This window comes from Melanaphis sacchari, unplaced genomic scaffold (genome assembly GCF_002803265.2).
Source record: "Melanaphis sacchari strain LSU unplaced genomic scaffold, SCAv2.0 Contig2_pilon_pilon, whole genome shotgun sequence".
Classification (NCBI taxonomy): Eukaryota; Metazoa; Arthropoda; class Insecta; order Hemiptera; family Aphididae; genus Melanaphis; species Melanaphis sacchari.
Genome location: NW_020271173.1, coordinates 217,194 through 233,699, shown reverse-complemented (window position 1 = coordinate 233,699; position 16,506 = coordinate 217,194). Strand labels below are relative to the sequence as shown.

The 16,506-nt window shown below is 28.7% G+C and overlaps 3 protein-coding genes across 4 annotated transcripts; 2 read left to right on the top strand and 1 right to left on the bottom strand.

Moving 5' to 3' along the window:
• Positions 1-1,315: 1,315 nt before the first annotated feature.
• Positions 1,316-6,379, top strand: LOC112596101 (cuticle protein 19.8). The gene is made up of 5 exons (XM_025341597.1): positions 1,316-1,509; positions 1,773-2,219; positions 4,332-4,496; positions 5,288-5,428; positions 6,077-6,379. The coding sequence occupies exons 1-5, from the start codon at positions 1,495-1,497 to the stop codon at positions 6,284-6,286; spliced, it is 978 nt and encodes a 325-aa protein (XP_025197382.1). The 5' UTR covers positions 1,316-1,494; the 3' UTR covers positions 6,287-6,379.
• Positions 6,368-15,600, bottom strand: LOC112596102 (peroxisomal targeting signal 2 receptor). 2 transcript variants are annotated; one of them, XM_025341598.1, is made up of 7 exons: positions 15,545-15,600; positions 8,567-8,864; positions 8,361-8,474; positions 8,153-8,261; positions 7,055-7,248; positions 6,871-6,956; positions 6,368-6,539 (listed from the first exon to the last, which is right to left on the bottom strand). In XM_025341598.1, exons 2-7 carry the CDS (start codon positions 8,849-8,851, stop codon positions 6,392-6,394), a joined length of 936 nt encoding a protein of 311 aa, XP_025197383.1. In that variant the 5' UTR covers positions 8,852-8,864; positions 15,545-15,600; the 3' UTR covers positions 6,368-6,391. The 2 variants fall into 2 exon arrangements, with proteins under 2 accessions (XP_025197383.1, XP_025197384.1); XM_025341599.1 differs by lacking the exon at positions 15,545-15,600 and adding an exon at positions 8,942-8,974.
• On the top strand, positions 11,146-13,678 carry LOC112596100 (arrestin homolog). The gene is made up of 7 exons (XM_025341596.1): positions 11,146-11,299; positions 11,365-11,486; positions 11,542-11,883; positions 11,937-12,125; positions 12,283-12,471; positions 12,545-12,713; positions 12,780-13,678. Exons 1-7 carry the CDS (start codon positions 11,233-11,235, stop codon positions 12,935-12,937), a joined length of 1,236 nt encoding a protein of 411 aa, XP_025197381.1. The 5' UTR covers positions 11,146-11,232; the 3' UTR covers positions 12,938-13,678.
• Positions 15,601-16,506: the final 906 nt, after the last annotated feature.

Here is a 16,506-nt window from a genome sequence, read left to right as displayed (position 1 = left end):
TACTAATTATGCAAGTTTATTAGAATAAATAATATTTTGAAACTCTAAAATATTTCATTGAAAAAAATAATAGTTAGAAATTAGACTAATATGAATGTACAAAATAATTTGCTATTTAATATAATTTTATATATCATTATTATAATATAAACATAATAATTATAGTTTTCAATTCTTTTATATATATATAGGCATACAGTATAAAGTAGACATTATATAATGTATTATAACGATTAACAATAATACTTTCATTTCAAGTTTCAACAGTTAATATTGTCGATCAAGTTAAAATTAAACTTTTAACGTTCATTATTTTACTCTTACTATAATGTTACAATACTATAGTTTATTTATTTTTTAATATTATATTGTTTATGAAATACATAGTATTCAGTTATAATAAACAATATAATTATTATCAATGATCGTAATACAAAATTGATGTATAAGCTAATAAAAGTCAAAAAGTTGAACATAAAATAATTAAATTTTTTACAGAATTTCCAATAGATTATGTAATTATAGGTCTAATACCTATAATTGCTATGTAGCAATAGTATTATATTACATAAAATGTGAACTTGTACTAATTCTATTTTTCATATAACTGAATGATTTTAAAAATAGACATCGACTATCATCGCCCGAATAGTATTTTATGATTAACATTATATTATATTACTATTACTATACATATTGTTAGTTAAATGGTTAATATAATATAGTAAAAATAAAATCTTTTAAAGCTATGGTTTGAATAAAACCATATTTGTAACATAGAGGTTTATAATATTGAAAATTCAAATCAACATTTTAGACGATTTAAAATGTTCGATTGTATAACGAGACTGGTTAGTTATTAATTTTAGTATAGTACTTATACGAAATAAATAATATGTTATCTGAAACCCAGTCACTAAAATAAAAAAAAAAATAAATAATGTAACAGTTTTAATTTAAACAACACATAACACAATTATTTTTTTTATTTTTAAACACGATGTATGTGTATATGTATATTTGAGGGTAGATAGGGTCTTGACACAATAACGGTCGATTATTTTGTAACGTAATTGTGAAAATTACGTAGCAACCTATCCTCGGGGGCGTTTTGTTCCTTCTCATATTTTCTGGTCCACCCGAACATCATTGTTGAAACGGTGAACCACTTTCTAATCCGTGTTCGGTTCAACTTCGCGGGGACACCCGACTGCAGACGGCGGAAAGTGGGAATGTTAAGTCGTGAACACGCTATATCGACGGGCTACACAGACCGCCGCGAGTCGCGACCACATACCTATATAAATCGGAGAATCCGTCATCGGTAAACCATTCACTTATTGCCACCGCAGCTTCACACGGTGTGACAATATCATTGTAATTTGTGTTAACTCGTCCAGCAATAGAGTTGTTTGATTGATTTTCTTCGATTTTTTTGTTCATATATTTTGTTTCGCATCAACTCAGTCTGCATATTTTCAGAGTGCATTCAAAATGATGATCGCACAGGTAAGTCATATTTATTTTACTGTTTAATACCAGTTATATATGTGTTGACGACCGCAGAGTTGTTTTATTCGCCTCTTGCTACCTAATAACCTAACGACAATCTATTGCACTCAATTACATATTGTCTGCAGGTATCATCGATGCACTCCATTTCAGTTTCTACGTTTTCTCTCTCTTATTCTTCAGGCTTGTCCTCAAATTCACAGTCGTGCAATGAATATGATGAATATTTCTATTAATCGATATATTGTATAATTTTGCAGTGTCTTTTAGTGGCCGGTATCGCAACAGTAGCGATATCCATGCCAGTCTCCCAGGAAGAATATGCCAGGTACATAGCTCAGCAACAGACGGAAAAGGGCCAACCGATCCGCAGACCCGTATTATTACAGGTGGTCCCAGCCGGCGGTGCAGCTTACCAACAACCGGCGGCAGCATCACCTCGACCAGCTTACCAACAGCCAGCCGCTTATCAGCCACAGCCAGTTGCTTACCAGCCCCAACCTGCAGCATACCAACCCCAGCCCGCAGCGTACCAACCATCATCGTACCAGTCACCCCAGGCCTACCAGCAACCGGAAGAGTACCAACAACCGGAACAACCATATCAGCCATCCGCCCGACCACAAGCACCGCGCCCAAAGGTCCCGACTAAGCCGAAATATCAGAATAGGCCCGAAAAACCGGAAGACGAAGAAAACGACAACAATGTAAGTGGTTTTATTTTTCGATATAATATAATATAAATATATAATAACATCTCATTAGCATGATGTAGTAAAAAATTTGAATATGGAAATAAAAAAATATTTTTGGTTCATAAATGATATTGAATAGGTCTCGATATAATAATATATACCATCACTTTACTATAATTTCAAACTTCGATCATAAAATATAATAAAAGAATAGTTAAATTTAAAATATTCAATCAAATAATCTTACAAAAAGCGAACAATTTTCAAATATTTTTGTTTTAATCAGTTCAATTAGTTATAAATTATAATTCAAACGGAGTTTTTATTAAATGTCTTAAAAATGTTAATATAACTGTTCAAACGTATCTAAATAATTTATTAATTTTTGTTATTTGCTTAACTTTATATATTATATTAAAAAACTGAAATCATTATTCGTAGAGTAATATATTGTTTTGATAATAGTGAACATTGTAACAGTGGTATCTTTTAGTGTTTAAATTTTGAAGAAAAAAAACATTTTTATATTCTTGTATATCATACGTATATGTTTCCAATAAGGACATTAAAATAATGATTATTGTTTTACTAAATCACGAACATTTTATTTTTATAAAATTAATAATATAAATAATAATAATGTATAAATTAAGGAGATAAAAATATATAATATTTTACACTCACGCGTAGTTTGTATACATTATTACTGTAGATGAATAATTTAAACTTTTTTGCTAGTGATATAAGTCTAAGAGAGTTATGTCGATGTAATTTTTTAAAATCAAATCACCATAATCATATTGATATGGACGGTTATTCAATCGGGTATTCTATAGTCACTTATATAACTTTCTTTCGTTATTATGCAGGATACAACATAATAATATAAAATATTATATCGCACAGGAAAGCAAAATACAGTTTGTAATACATTTATCGAAAGTATATAATTCGCGGGGGCGACTAGGTCGAAAAACTTGATCCAGTTACGATATAACAAAAATTAAAAAATAAATAAATAAATGAATAACGTATCGCTATTAGAAAGTAGTTTTAAGAGATCATAGTGTTGCGAACTTATTATATAGATTACTAAGAGTGTTACGAAATATTTTCTAGGGTTTATAATAACTCCGATGTGTATTATTGTAGATATAGCTATAGGCGCGTATGAAAATATATATAAAGATATATTGGAATAATAAAATTTAAATTATTACCGGACATGTGCACGGGAGTACAGTTGTCACGACTTAACCCGACCGTATCGGTTGCGTAACATCAAAGCTAAGCAGTGGCTTTGGATCTAGACGATCATTAAATTCGAACTGTGCGTGCAGAAAATGAGAAGACGTTCACTTTTGTTTCACAACAGACAAATTGTAACAACCAATGTGTAGGCAATGAAGAAACTTTAGAAACGCTTATGTGTATAATAATTGTGACCCAACAGATAATGTTACTACTATTATCGGCATGAGTTGATAGTAATTTAAAAATTTCCTTAGTCCGTTAATTCAAAGACTTAAAACAATGGTTAGTAACAACTGCAGTATTCGTATATATTTAGTTAAACAAAATATAAGTAGTGATTTACTATTAGTATTATCAATAGATAAATATAAATAGATAATCAGTACATGACATGTTATTTTAAATCGTAAAACATTTTCGAAATATTACAACTTATACTTTTAGTTTTTTAAATGAAATTTAAAAACATGTTATAAAGATTATGGGCTTTTAGATAATAGGATTTTTACTTTACACGATGAGCTAGTAGAATATATTTAAACAAAAGAAAATTAGATTATACAATGAAATGATTACCAATCACTTATTAGACTTCAGTATGTACAAAAAGTTTTATTTTGAGGACATTATAAACCATGCGATATTATTGAACTAAAATCATTCAATCATATCATAATATAATATGTTTATTGATTTATTGAATTAATTTTGTTGTGTTATTCCTTATTATTATTTATTAATGGTCCTAATATTTGTATTCATATATTACAACACAGTTAGTGTATAATAAAAATAATAATATGTTTTAATTTCACTTTTTATAACTGTTAAATAATTATGCATTTTTATTTTTATTTTATTTTGTTATAGCCTAATGCTCAGTACCAGTTTTCGTTCGACATCAGTGACGACGAGTCAACAAACTACCACAACCGCAAAGAACAGAGAGACGGTGAAAAGATTTCAGGAAGTTATAGCGTCGTAGATTCAGATGGATTTATCCGTACAGTCACATATACTGCCGATCCTGAAGAGGTATGTCTAACAAGAAGAGGTATTTATTACCTATATGTCCAACATATATTTTCGGTTTATTGAAAATTCAACATATTTATATTCAAATGACTAATGAGATTATTTGAATAATGAATATCGATTTGAAATTAACGTTCGGTTTTTGTGAATACCGTCTTTTCATAACGTAATCGCAATGACATAATACAAGTCCATAGTTCATTTATTATGTAGACATGTTTTATTCATGATTTGAAAATGCTTGTTTTAATTTTATTATTATAATTATTATTTATTGTTAATGTAAAGCGTTTATCACTGTGTCGTATCTAATGAATTCGCATTTATTAAATATTCAGCAGCATATTTTACCTAATACGATAAATAATTAATTAGGTTGCAACTCAAATATATCATAATTCAAAGAAACAATTTTGATTAGTTAATGAAAAGAAAGTTAAAGTAATTATTTTTATAAATGTAAATTAATTTTTAAGAGTTAGGACATTTGTAAACACACATTTATACATATATTAATTGAGTTTAAAGGCCTAAGACGTGACGTTTTTTATATCAGCTATAGTCATTGAAATTTTGAATTAAAATTTAAAACGTTCCATAAAAAAATTGAACGACAGTATCTAATACAAACACTATAAGTACATCGTATACAATATACATACTATACAATAATGCGATTGTGCAATGAACACCATCGTACATTGACAATCAAGCATACTCACAACACAAAACGTATCTATATCATATCGATTGCATGGGACGTATAATAATTATTCAATTCATAAATATAGGGATTCAAAGCCGAAGTGAGCCGAGAACCGACCAACATTCAAATTAAGATTCCCACTCCAGCACCACAAACGGCATCGCCAGCACCTCAATACAGATTGCCCGAAAGGAAAGCCCAGCAGCCGCAGTACATATCAGTCCAGGTGCGTTAATATACAAAAATAATTTCAAAATCACGCGCGATGGGCAACGGCAATTCATCGGTGTGATTTGATCATTCGCCAACGGGAGTATAATTATTAAAATAACTGTCCGATACGTCTTTTTTTTGTTTGTACAGAGACACTATTCGCGTCACACATCAAGTGACTTCTTGATTCTTTTTTTTTTTTCGAACAATAATATTCGTTTTTTATTTTATATGATCGATCCTCGTATGGTATTATACGTAAATACCCGTATACCTATATTATAACCGTATGCGAACAATAAAATAATAATTTGATCAAATCTCCACAACTGCAAGGAGGAGTGATTCACGTCTTCTCTCGTCAGACGCGCCACCGCGCGCAAAACATTATTCAATTTGGAAAGAAAAAAAAACACCCACACAATAAAAACGATATAACTTTTTAAAACATTATAATGAAAATAATTTCATACGAACGATAATAACAATGTTTGTATAGGTAATATAAAATAAATATATAAATGTATATGTATAACAGCTATAGTTAACGGTTATCGGCCGAGACGAACCGATGTCGACGGCACAATAATAATACTATAATAAACGTTGACGATTTTTAAAAAATTAATCAAATTTTTTTTTCCGTCGGTCTCCCCCACAGGCTAGCGAACCCGAGTCCGCGGCGCAACCGGCCGAACCGATCTCCGGTTACTACCGCAGTCCGCCGCAACAGGTGGTCGTCAAGCAGGCGCCGGCCGCGCACCGATTCGCCGCGCCCAGGCCACAGCCCGGCCACAAAGCCAGCGCGCTGGGCTACGCGACGGCGCCGACCAACTCTCCGACGATCGTCTACCAAGCGTACGACCAGTAAACAAATGCACAGCAACAATAGCACGCGCGCACGCACACATTGCAGTCGCGCGTGGCGGTGGACGGACGGTGGCGCGGCCGTCGTCCGGCGCTACTGCACGTCATCTCAGACCCGGAACACGCGCGCCTCGGCGTCCCAACCGCAGTCGGCCATCAACCCGTCCCGGTCGGCACTCACGTCCACGCCGTACACGTAGTCGGTATGGTTTTGGTGGCTCTGCCGCGGTTCCGACGACACACCGTAATCCCATATCCTATAATATTAATATTATGTATACATTATAACGATAATATTACGATTGATATAAATAAATAATATTATATTATACGCGCACGACGTACTATATTCTTTTAAAACAATATTACCTATATATTATTATAATACATATATATATTAGTGTTTGTAGTGTTAATCGATCGCAATAATAATACGTATTATACTGTAACGTGACAGCGTTCACATTATTTTTGTTTCATAAATTTACGGCGTTATAATATTAATATTGGTATTATAGTCTTAGCAAAAAAAAAAAAAATAAATAAATAAATAAATAAAAAAATAGATAAAATGTTATTTTTACGTACTTTGTCGTGCAATCGTATGACGCCGAAACCAACGTGGACCAGTGGTGAGGCGAACACTGCACTCGCTTTACGGCGTCCTGGCAACCCTGTAATCGACGAAAACAAAAATAAAAAAACGAACTTTTTCAAAACTCTGTTGTCCAAGTGACGGATTTGCATTTTCGCGACGTGTGTGTATACCGACCTCCAGCTGGAAAATCGGCGTTAACATTTTCCGCATGTCCCATATTCTAATCAATCCTTCGGCCCCGCCGGTGGCCAATACGAACGGATAAAACTGGTTCCACGAACAGCTCAATATCTCTGCTTGATGTGCGTTTATCTTGACGCTCGGCCGCAGCGGTGACGAACAGTCCCAGATGTTCAACATCCCGTCGCCTTTTTATAATTTAATCAAGAATACCAAATTAATAGATTTTATAATCGTATTTAATATCATTTGGATCGATTTCCACCAATGTACCCTCAACCGTTAACTCCATAGCTGCAGTTTTCTGCCAAAAGTTTTACTCTAATTTCCGCAAAAAAAATAAAAAAAATATCAATTTATTATTTTGGATATTTTTTTAAAACTTTTGAATCTAAATCAACCAAATTGTAATGATCGCGATGTACGCGCACACTTCGCCTTATTTCAATAATCTCTATATTTTTATATCGCATCAATATTACTTTTTAGCGTCGAAACACATTTGATTATGAAATTTATTGTACAAAAATTAAACATATTGTTGTTAGTTAAAACTTAAAAGTTTCACAGTACAAAAACATAATTTTTTTCGTAGCACCTTTACTGCATAATGCAATATATTGAGATGTATTCGCTTGGATATACTTAAAATGTTTGAATTTTACTAATGAGCATAATATGTCTACGGTTACTCGTTATCTTGCCATCACTTCAATATTTTTAAATATTATACAAAAATATACCTACAATCAATGCAGTCAAGAAATTAACTAAAAAATCAATAAGTAATTTTCCGCTGACGTTGAATGACTAAATAGCTTTCGTCATCGTCCGCGATAACACCCTTGATAAACCGTTTATGGACGCGATGTAATAACCATAATAATACGAGGTATAAAATCGTCTCAAAAAATATCTAAAATAATATGTCATAATTATTATTACTATTTTTTTGTGGAAATAAAAATATAGTCCTTATGGAAAACGGACATGAAGATAACGGACGAGGGTCAATTCGTAGGTGGAAAATGGAAACACCCATTAATATGCTTATGTATAGGCACGTCATAATAACGTATTATTTTATCCCACCTGAAACCGACGCAAAACACGAAGACAAAAACGGAGACCACTTGGCTTCGTAAACCAGTCTGTCGTGTCCCTTGTACGTCGTCAGCGAACAATACTTGTTGGGATCCCACTGTAAAAAACAAATAATTTTAATATTAACAACATAAGAAATAACGCTATTGTTGTACCGGAAACGATTAGGTATATATATTTTGTTTTATTCACATACAAGTTTAACCGAACAGTCCCATGACGCGGACAATAAAAAATCATCAATAGAGTTTTGACACCAGTCTACACCGCACACTTCTTTCTTGTGTTCATTAAACGTTCTTACAGGTTTCTGTCGGACAACCGATACGATATTTGTATTGCATTACGTTACACTTAAAATTATTATTTTTGATTGTATGTTCATAATAAATTATATATTACTTGCGGATATTTATAATTCCACATCTGCACTGTTCCGTCTCCGCTGCCCGTCACTAGTAAGCTATAAACCGATCTGCTCCACACCACGTCGAATAATCCATCGTCCCAGTGCATTTCATACTTTTTGTTTATCAAACATCTGTCTTCATCATACGTCACCAAAAACAACGTTCCGCCGCCTTTAAATCCGTAATATTGTGATGTGGCTATGGCTAAGAAGTTTGATCGATTCGGTGAAAATTTTACCGAATATCCATGTCGGTTTTCAGTTTTAAAAGTAGTCATCGGGAACTTAAATCTGAAAAAATTATAAAATTATCTTAAATACGAACAATTAATATTAATTAAATATTATTTAATACAATATTAAATCACATTAATTAAACTAGATGAAATTTTTGTTGTTTTATTTATGTGTAGCTAAATTACACTATTCATTATTCAATAGTTTCAATTCATTTGTATAATAGATTTAAATATTAAATGAAATCTAAACATCATAAGATCACATAATTCCATTCAAATAAATTAACTACTTATGATAAGATAAATAGGTATTTAATACTTTAAAACAACTTTAGCAGTAAATAATCAAATGTTTTTAATAATATTAATACAATATATACTTAATAATCTATAATCATTTATGTATAAGAACAACAGAATAATAAAATACCTATGTCATAGCACAGCCATCGTTATTTATAAAATATAGTAAATTGAATAGTTAAATAGGCTAAAAATCTAACTACCTTAAACTGCATTATAATTGCTGAAATTATGGATATAAAAATTAGTATAAAAATTGTCTTTTAAATTTTTGTTTGTTTATAAATTATTTTAAAATTTAATATAAGTCCATCAAAAATAAATTAATGAAATTTTAGATTTGAAATACAATTTTAATTTACAGAATTTGATAATAATGAAAATAAGTATGTACATATTAAATTATACTGCTGTATGTTGAATTATTAACACAAATCAAACATCGTATGTTACATATTTTAAATAACTGAATGACTATTAAACAGTTATTTCGTAGGAAAAATGTCTAACTATAAACATAAATTTTATGTTTATATTTCATACACAAAAGTTACAAGCGAATTATAAACATAAAAAATATTATAACACAAGCCATGTACTTATATTGTGAGAGAAGCCACCCGTTGGTGACAACACTTGGTAGGTACTTTGACACGCCAAGCAATTATTTTTGCAAAAGGTCACAACACGTAGAAACCATTCGCTTTTAAATATCTGATGAGGCTTTCTCGATAGAGTTAATGTAAATAAGTAGTTAATATAATGATGGATATTGATTTTAATATAAAGTTACTGAGTCAACTATATATGCAATAATTACGGTTTAAAGAAAATTGCATTAGTAATATATTATACCAAACATTTACAGACTGTTTTAATTACGGCAAAAATTATATTTAAATCGAAAAACATTGCAGGTTTTACAATGATATATTTTTTTAATGAAATTTTTTTATGTATACTTTTTTAGGAATAAGCTCAAAGGTATTCATGTATCATTTAAAAATATTCTAAAAGGAGCCATTTCTATGTCCAATTAATACTTTTTTTAAAGTTGAAATAGAAGTCAAAAAAAATAAGTACTTAAGTAAGTGTATTATAAAACATATCTACTGATTTAAATGTTTTGAATCGATCAGTGATACTTTGGACAGATCATTTTTCTAATTTCCCAACATTATTAATTATTAATTATTATGCATTCTTTTTTAATAAAATTTAAACTATTTAGACTATTTTAGGGTAAACTATCGAGTGCTGTTTTTAATCATACTTGAATTTGTAATAATTTAATGAAAAAATGATTGTCATTTGATTTCTATGTATAATAGTTAAAATATAAAAGGCTTGTATCGAGATGAACTAAGTAAAATAAAAATATAATAACGACATCTAGTTTTTGTCAGTAGTCTGTACTCTAATGGAGCTGTTATCACTTTTAATTTGATACTTAATTTTAGGCCTTATAGTTAAGTTTGTTAAATACTTTGGTGCCTAATTAACTTATAACAACTGATCTATGGTTTTGTAAATTCAATTTTAAATATGATTTAATTTGGAATATTTTATTATTGACTAACGAATTAATTATTATAAAATCAATACATGATATTACTTAAATATTTTCTTAAACGTACTTATAAGTTATGAAAAATATTTAAATAATTTTGTATTTTTTTTAATAAAATTAAACAAAATATATTAAATTTCTGAAATCTTATAATTTTATCTTTAGTTCAAAAAACTTATGTAAGCTATAAATTATAATAATTACACCAATATTTTAAAAATTATGAAAATATTTACACAAATCAGGTCAACAGTTTTATGTAAAGTAGTTTAAAAAGGCTTCTTGAATAGGATAAGAAATCGATGGTTTTTAGAAAAACTTTATGTGATTGGAATTTTAACAAAGACATTTTTTTACAGTGACAAAATATCAAAGAACTTCCGGGTCTTCATTTAATCTAATTACCTTATGACGATATAATTGTAAAAAAGAAACCCTACGGGGGAGCTTGAGTAACATCGATCAACTGTTTAGTCCGACATTAGACGGGTCACATTCAACCAGACCCTCGAATCAAGTGTTTTGTATTTTTATTTCATCATAAATTATGATACCTTTATTATTTCTTTATTTTATAGCAACGCTAAAAGTTTTTAAAAAAACAACGCCAAATGGTAATTTAATGTCAATAAAATGTAATAAATTAATTTTTATTCGAATACTTAATTGTTATTTTTAGGAAAAGTCACTATATACGTCAGTAAACGAGATTTCATTGACCACTTAGACAGTGTTGATCCAATTGATGGCGTTATCGTAGTCGAAAATGACTATTTACAGGGACGAAAAGTTTTTGGAATGGTAAAAATATCACGATTTCATAAATGTTATTGTTATCTACATAATTGCTTTTCAGGTTTCAACGACTTATAGATACGGTCGAGATGAAGATGAAGTAATGGGTGTAAAATTTAGTAAAGAAATGGTGTTGGTATGTAATCAAATTGTTCCACCAATTAAAGAAGTTGCAGAATTAACTCCTATTCAAAAAAAATTGGTGAAAAAATTTGGTAGCTCTAATGCATTTCCATTCCTTTTCTACTTTCCTCCAAATTCCCCTTCTTCGGTGACCTTGCAGCCAGGCGATGATGATAGTGGAAAACCACTTGGAGTTGAATATAGTATCCGAACCTTTGTATCAGACAGAGAAGAAGACAGAGGAAATCAAAGATCATCCATCGTGCTAGCTATTAAAAAGGTATGTATTTTTCAAAAGTAGTAAATTTAACATATAAATGTGTAAATACTCAGTTACAATACGCTCCATCAACAAGAAGCCAAAGACTACCAAGTTCATTAATTAGCAAAGGATTTACGTTTTCACACGGAAAAATTAGCTTGGAAGTTACATTGGACAGGGAAATATATTATCATGGGGAAAAAGTTATTGCCACACTTGTCATTAGTAACAGCTCGAGGAAGTCCGTAAAAAACATTAAGGTAAAACAAATATATTTCAATACAATTGCAATAATTAATAGTCATTAATTTATTACCATTAATCATAAAAGGATTTAATCATAATTTATTATAATAATTATTTTTAATTTAAAAAATAAATAATAATATTAAATGCATATATTATTATTATACCTAGGTATATGTTGTTCAACATACCGAAATTACAATGGTCAATGCGCAGTTTTCTAAGTTTGTCGCTAGTTTAGAAACCCGAGAAGGTTGTCCGATAACACCGGGAGCCGCTTTTACTAAACAATTCTTTTTAGTGCCATTGGCGTCGAGCAATAAAGACAGAAGAGGCATTGCATTAGACGGACATCTTAAGGTATAAACTATTTTAAACGCGTAAACGCGGGTGTATATTGAATTAAATGTATAATTAAAAATATACACCACAGGACGACGACGTTAATTTGGCATCTTCTACATTGATATCGGAAGGTAAAGGTCCTAGTGACCAAACTGGTATCGTTATTTCATACTCAGTTAGAGTAAAGTTGAATTGCGGTACTCTGGGAGGTGAACTCGTGACCGACGTACCATTCAAACTTATGCATCCAAATCCATGTAAATAATATGTTAAATATTTGTTTCGTAAAAATTTATTTAAAAAAAAAATAATATTAATTTCAGCATCCGAAGACTGGACTGCGTCTAAACAACCACAAAAAGGAGTATTGAAGAAGACCAAAAGCTCGGACAGAATGAAGTATCAAAAGAGCTTTGGTGATGACGACGAGGACAATATTGTGTTTGAAGACTTTGCAAGACTTAGGTTGGCTGACGAATAAATAAAACCATTTGAAAATTGTAAAATGTCTAAAAATTGTATTAAATTGTGTTCCCTTCGCTTAACTCGCATTGGTAGGAAAACCAGGATATGTTGAAACTTCAAATTATTACTATTATTATTGCAAAATTATAATAAATCAGTTCATTGTCGTCTTCTATACAATATATAATATGTACTCGATATTTAAACTACATTCCGATAGCGTCTTATTATAACCTGAAATACAGGATTCGATTCCCAGCCAAATATCCCTCATAACAATGATGTTCAAGAATTTTAGGGAGAATATGTCATCGGCAATAACCATTACGACGATCATGAACCGGAATATTCAGTACTGGTTCGATTTCCGTTTTTCACACCTTTGACCCCTCATGACTAATATTCACATACATATCTTGTTTGACCGATACCCCAAACGAGGGATTCAATATCGTATGTATATGTAAGTTTGGTATTATAGATGTTTTAATTCAAACTAGAATACTTTTTATTATTTCCGATTTAAAAAAAAAAATACTCGTCAAACATGTTTATGTAATCTTTACATTATACAATTGAATAACTACTATCGACGGGTAACACAATAAAATCAAAGCAAATATCGCTACTACACATATTCAGGAATCGTAGGTACCTACTTGTTTGCCAAAAATCAACATGTTAGTTTGTATTAGTATAATATCATTTTAATAGGTGACGTATTTTTTTTTAAATCTCATAGTCTATATTTAATTTATACTAATATTTATAATTTACATACAAATATATAAAACAATATTAATATAAACTTATGCAAAATGTTAAAATAAATAAAATATAAGTCAAAAATCATTAATACGGTTAAAAATACATTTATGTAGGTAGAGGTATAAGTATTGGGAATACGAAATAAAATCCACTAACAAAGATTTGTAACCAATTATTGTTCATAAAATATCATGTTTTATACAAATTTTTAAAATACATATACCTATCAACTAAACAAATATTATTATTATATTATTTTATTATTTATATACCTAATTATTTGAAATAGATTTAATTATTTTAATTATTATTTTAAAAGAAACATAAATTACTACAGTATTATTTAATTATGCATTTTGAAATAAATTATAATAATAAATGAAATATTAACAAAAAAACTTAAGTTTATTTTATTATCTCATAGTATCATTATTACTTAATAATTATAATTAATAGATACATTTAAAAAATAGACCCAATCAATTTTTAATAATTGAACTATTTATATTAAAATTTGTAACTTTTTTTTATCAAATAAACCATACGATTTTAACTAAAATTAGTTTGAAAATAATATTAAAATCTTATATGGAAATGGTAATATTTTTAAATCGTAATAATTAAAAATATAATTTATAAACTTTGATCTATTTATGTTAAGTATTACATTTACATTTTTATTGTTTACAGGTTTAATTAGGAGATATTTATCTATAACCAATGATAGATTGTACTACTGTATAAAAAATATTTATTTTACAACTATGTAGCCACAAACCCATATCTAATACTAATTATAATAATAATTATTATTTGCTATAATAGTTATAATATTTCCTAAAAGGCGTAATTTTTTTAAATTCTTCGCATATTGTTTAGATATAGGTTACACACAAATCCTTTAAATATTTGAATAACTTAATATTATTAATATAACTTATATTAATGTATAAGAAATGGGTTGTTTATTGTTATTAATAAATTGTGTACCAATAATGTGAATATAAAAAATAAATGATGTGATAAAATTTAAAATATTGATTAATCCTAAGATTTACCAATAATAATTCCTTTTATTATAATGCCCAAATTTAAGTAAATTTTATATATCCTATAGTCATATACTTTCTAAGATAAATATTTAACATTCAGATATTATCTATTCGTCTAAAAACCTACCGGTAGAACTAAAAGTGCCTATCATGATATAATATATTATATGTATAAATTTCAGTATATGAATTCTACAGTAATCCATTTAATTGTCTACCTAACGCAAAAAAAAAAAAAAAAAATTAAAAAATGTTTAAATATTTTATTTACATAGTTTGATGTCATTATAAAAAACTTATAAGTATTTAAGATTAAGGTGAGTGAAGAAAAAATAAGTACCATTCTAAAAACATTGATTCATTATTCCACTTATCAAAATATTGAAAACGTATTATTATTGATTAACGAAAAATACTCATTAGGAATTTTATTTTATTTTTAAACATTTAAGTACTCCAAAACATTTTCTATTTTAGAATATGAAATTAAAAATGTATGTCGTCATTGAAAAGAAGTATAAATTTAATAAATAGTAACGTTTAACATTAATCAAAGTATAATTGTTCTTTAAAAATGTGCTTTTGCAATGTTATTAAACTATGTAAATATTGTAGATTAGATCGTAATATTTTAAATATTATATTTTATATATTTAAAAAAATATATACCTTATTAAAATATCCTTATAATAGATAAATAAATAAAATAAAATAAAATTATTTTTGTTTGTAATGTTCTTTATAAAATATGTTTCAAGATTCAAATTATTTCCTTAATAATGAATACAATAATTCTCACTTACTTCAAAAAAGAACTCCAAGTGTGCTCTTAGGCCTGTTGTTGAAAACTGTTGATTTGAGGTGTGGTCTCAAAAGTACTGTAAAATAAATCCCTACCTAAAAAGGGTTAGCGTAGTGTTGACCCAATGACCAAAGGCTGTCGGCTCTTCGTTTAGGGTTGGGCTCCCCCCAGTATATCTGCGCCCCGTAATTTTAAATTTATGCTTGTGGGCATTTTATAATTATGATTTACTGTTGTGCAAACCCATCAATCACTCAAAAAAAAACGGTCGGTGATTTTAATGTTTATACAGCCGGACATATCTTTCTTTTACTATGTTTTTTTTAGCCACTGATCTCTTTTTTCAAAGAAAAAATTCTCACAGAATACGTTGAATCGTATAATTTGTAAAGTGGTAATAATTTCTTTAAAATTATGTATACCAAATGATCAAATTATTACTCTGAGGCATAGTAAATACTTTTATTCTAAAATTCTAAATCTTAGTAGTAAACAAATATAGTCTAAATAGCAATATATAAATAACTTAAAAATAATATCTTCAATATAATATAGTAGTTTATTCGCTAATAATGCATTATTAATTAAGTTATATCAAGTTCAAAATTTCGTATTTAAAATATCACAACATAAAAAAATGTTTTTATTTTTTATTTATTAAACCACTTTCTAATAATTTATTAAATATCTACTAAATAAAGGGACATGAATGATTTATTAACTACCTATCTATTAATGTGGTTTTTCTCATTTAAGTCGTCAATGCTAATTATACTATTTAAAAAAATTGACAATCCAATGTATAAATGTAATAATTGTATGTAAATGTGCTAGCTACTACAAAAATAAAAAAATAAATATTTGTGTGGAACACAAGCAAATTTACTACTTATATAAAGAAGACTATAAACATTAGGATAATAAAATACAGAAAAAGCATAGTAAAGTATAATAATGAATAGG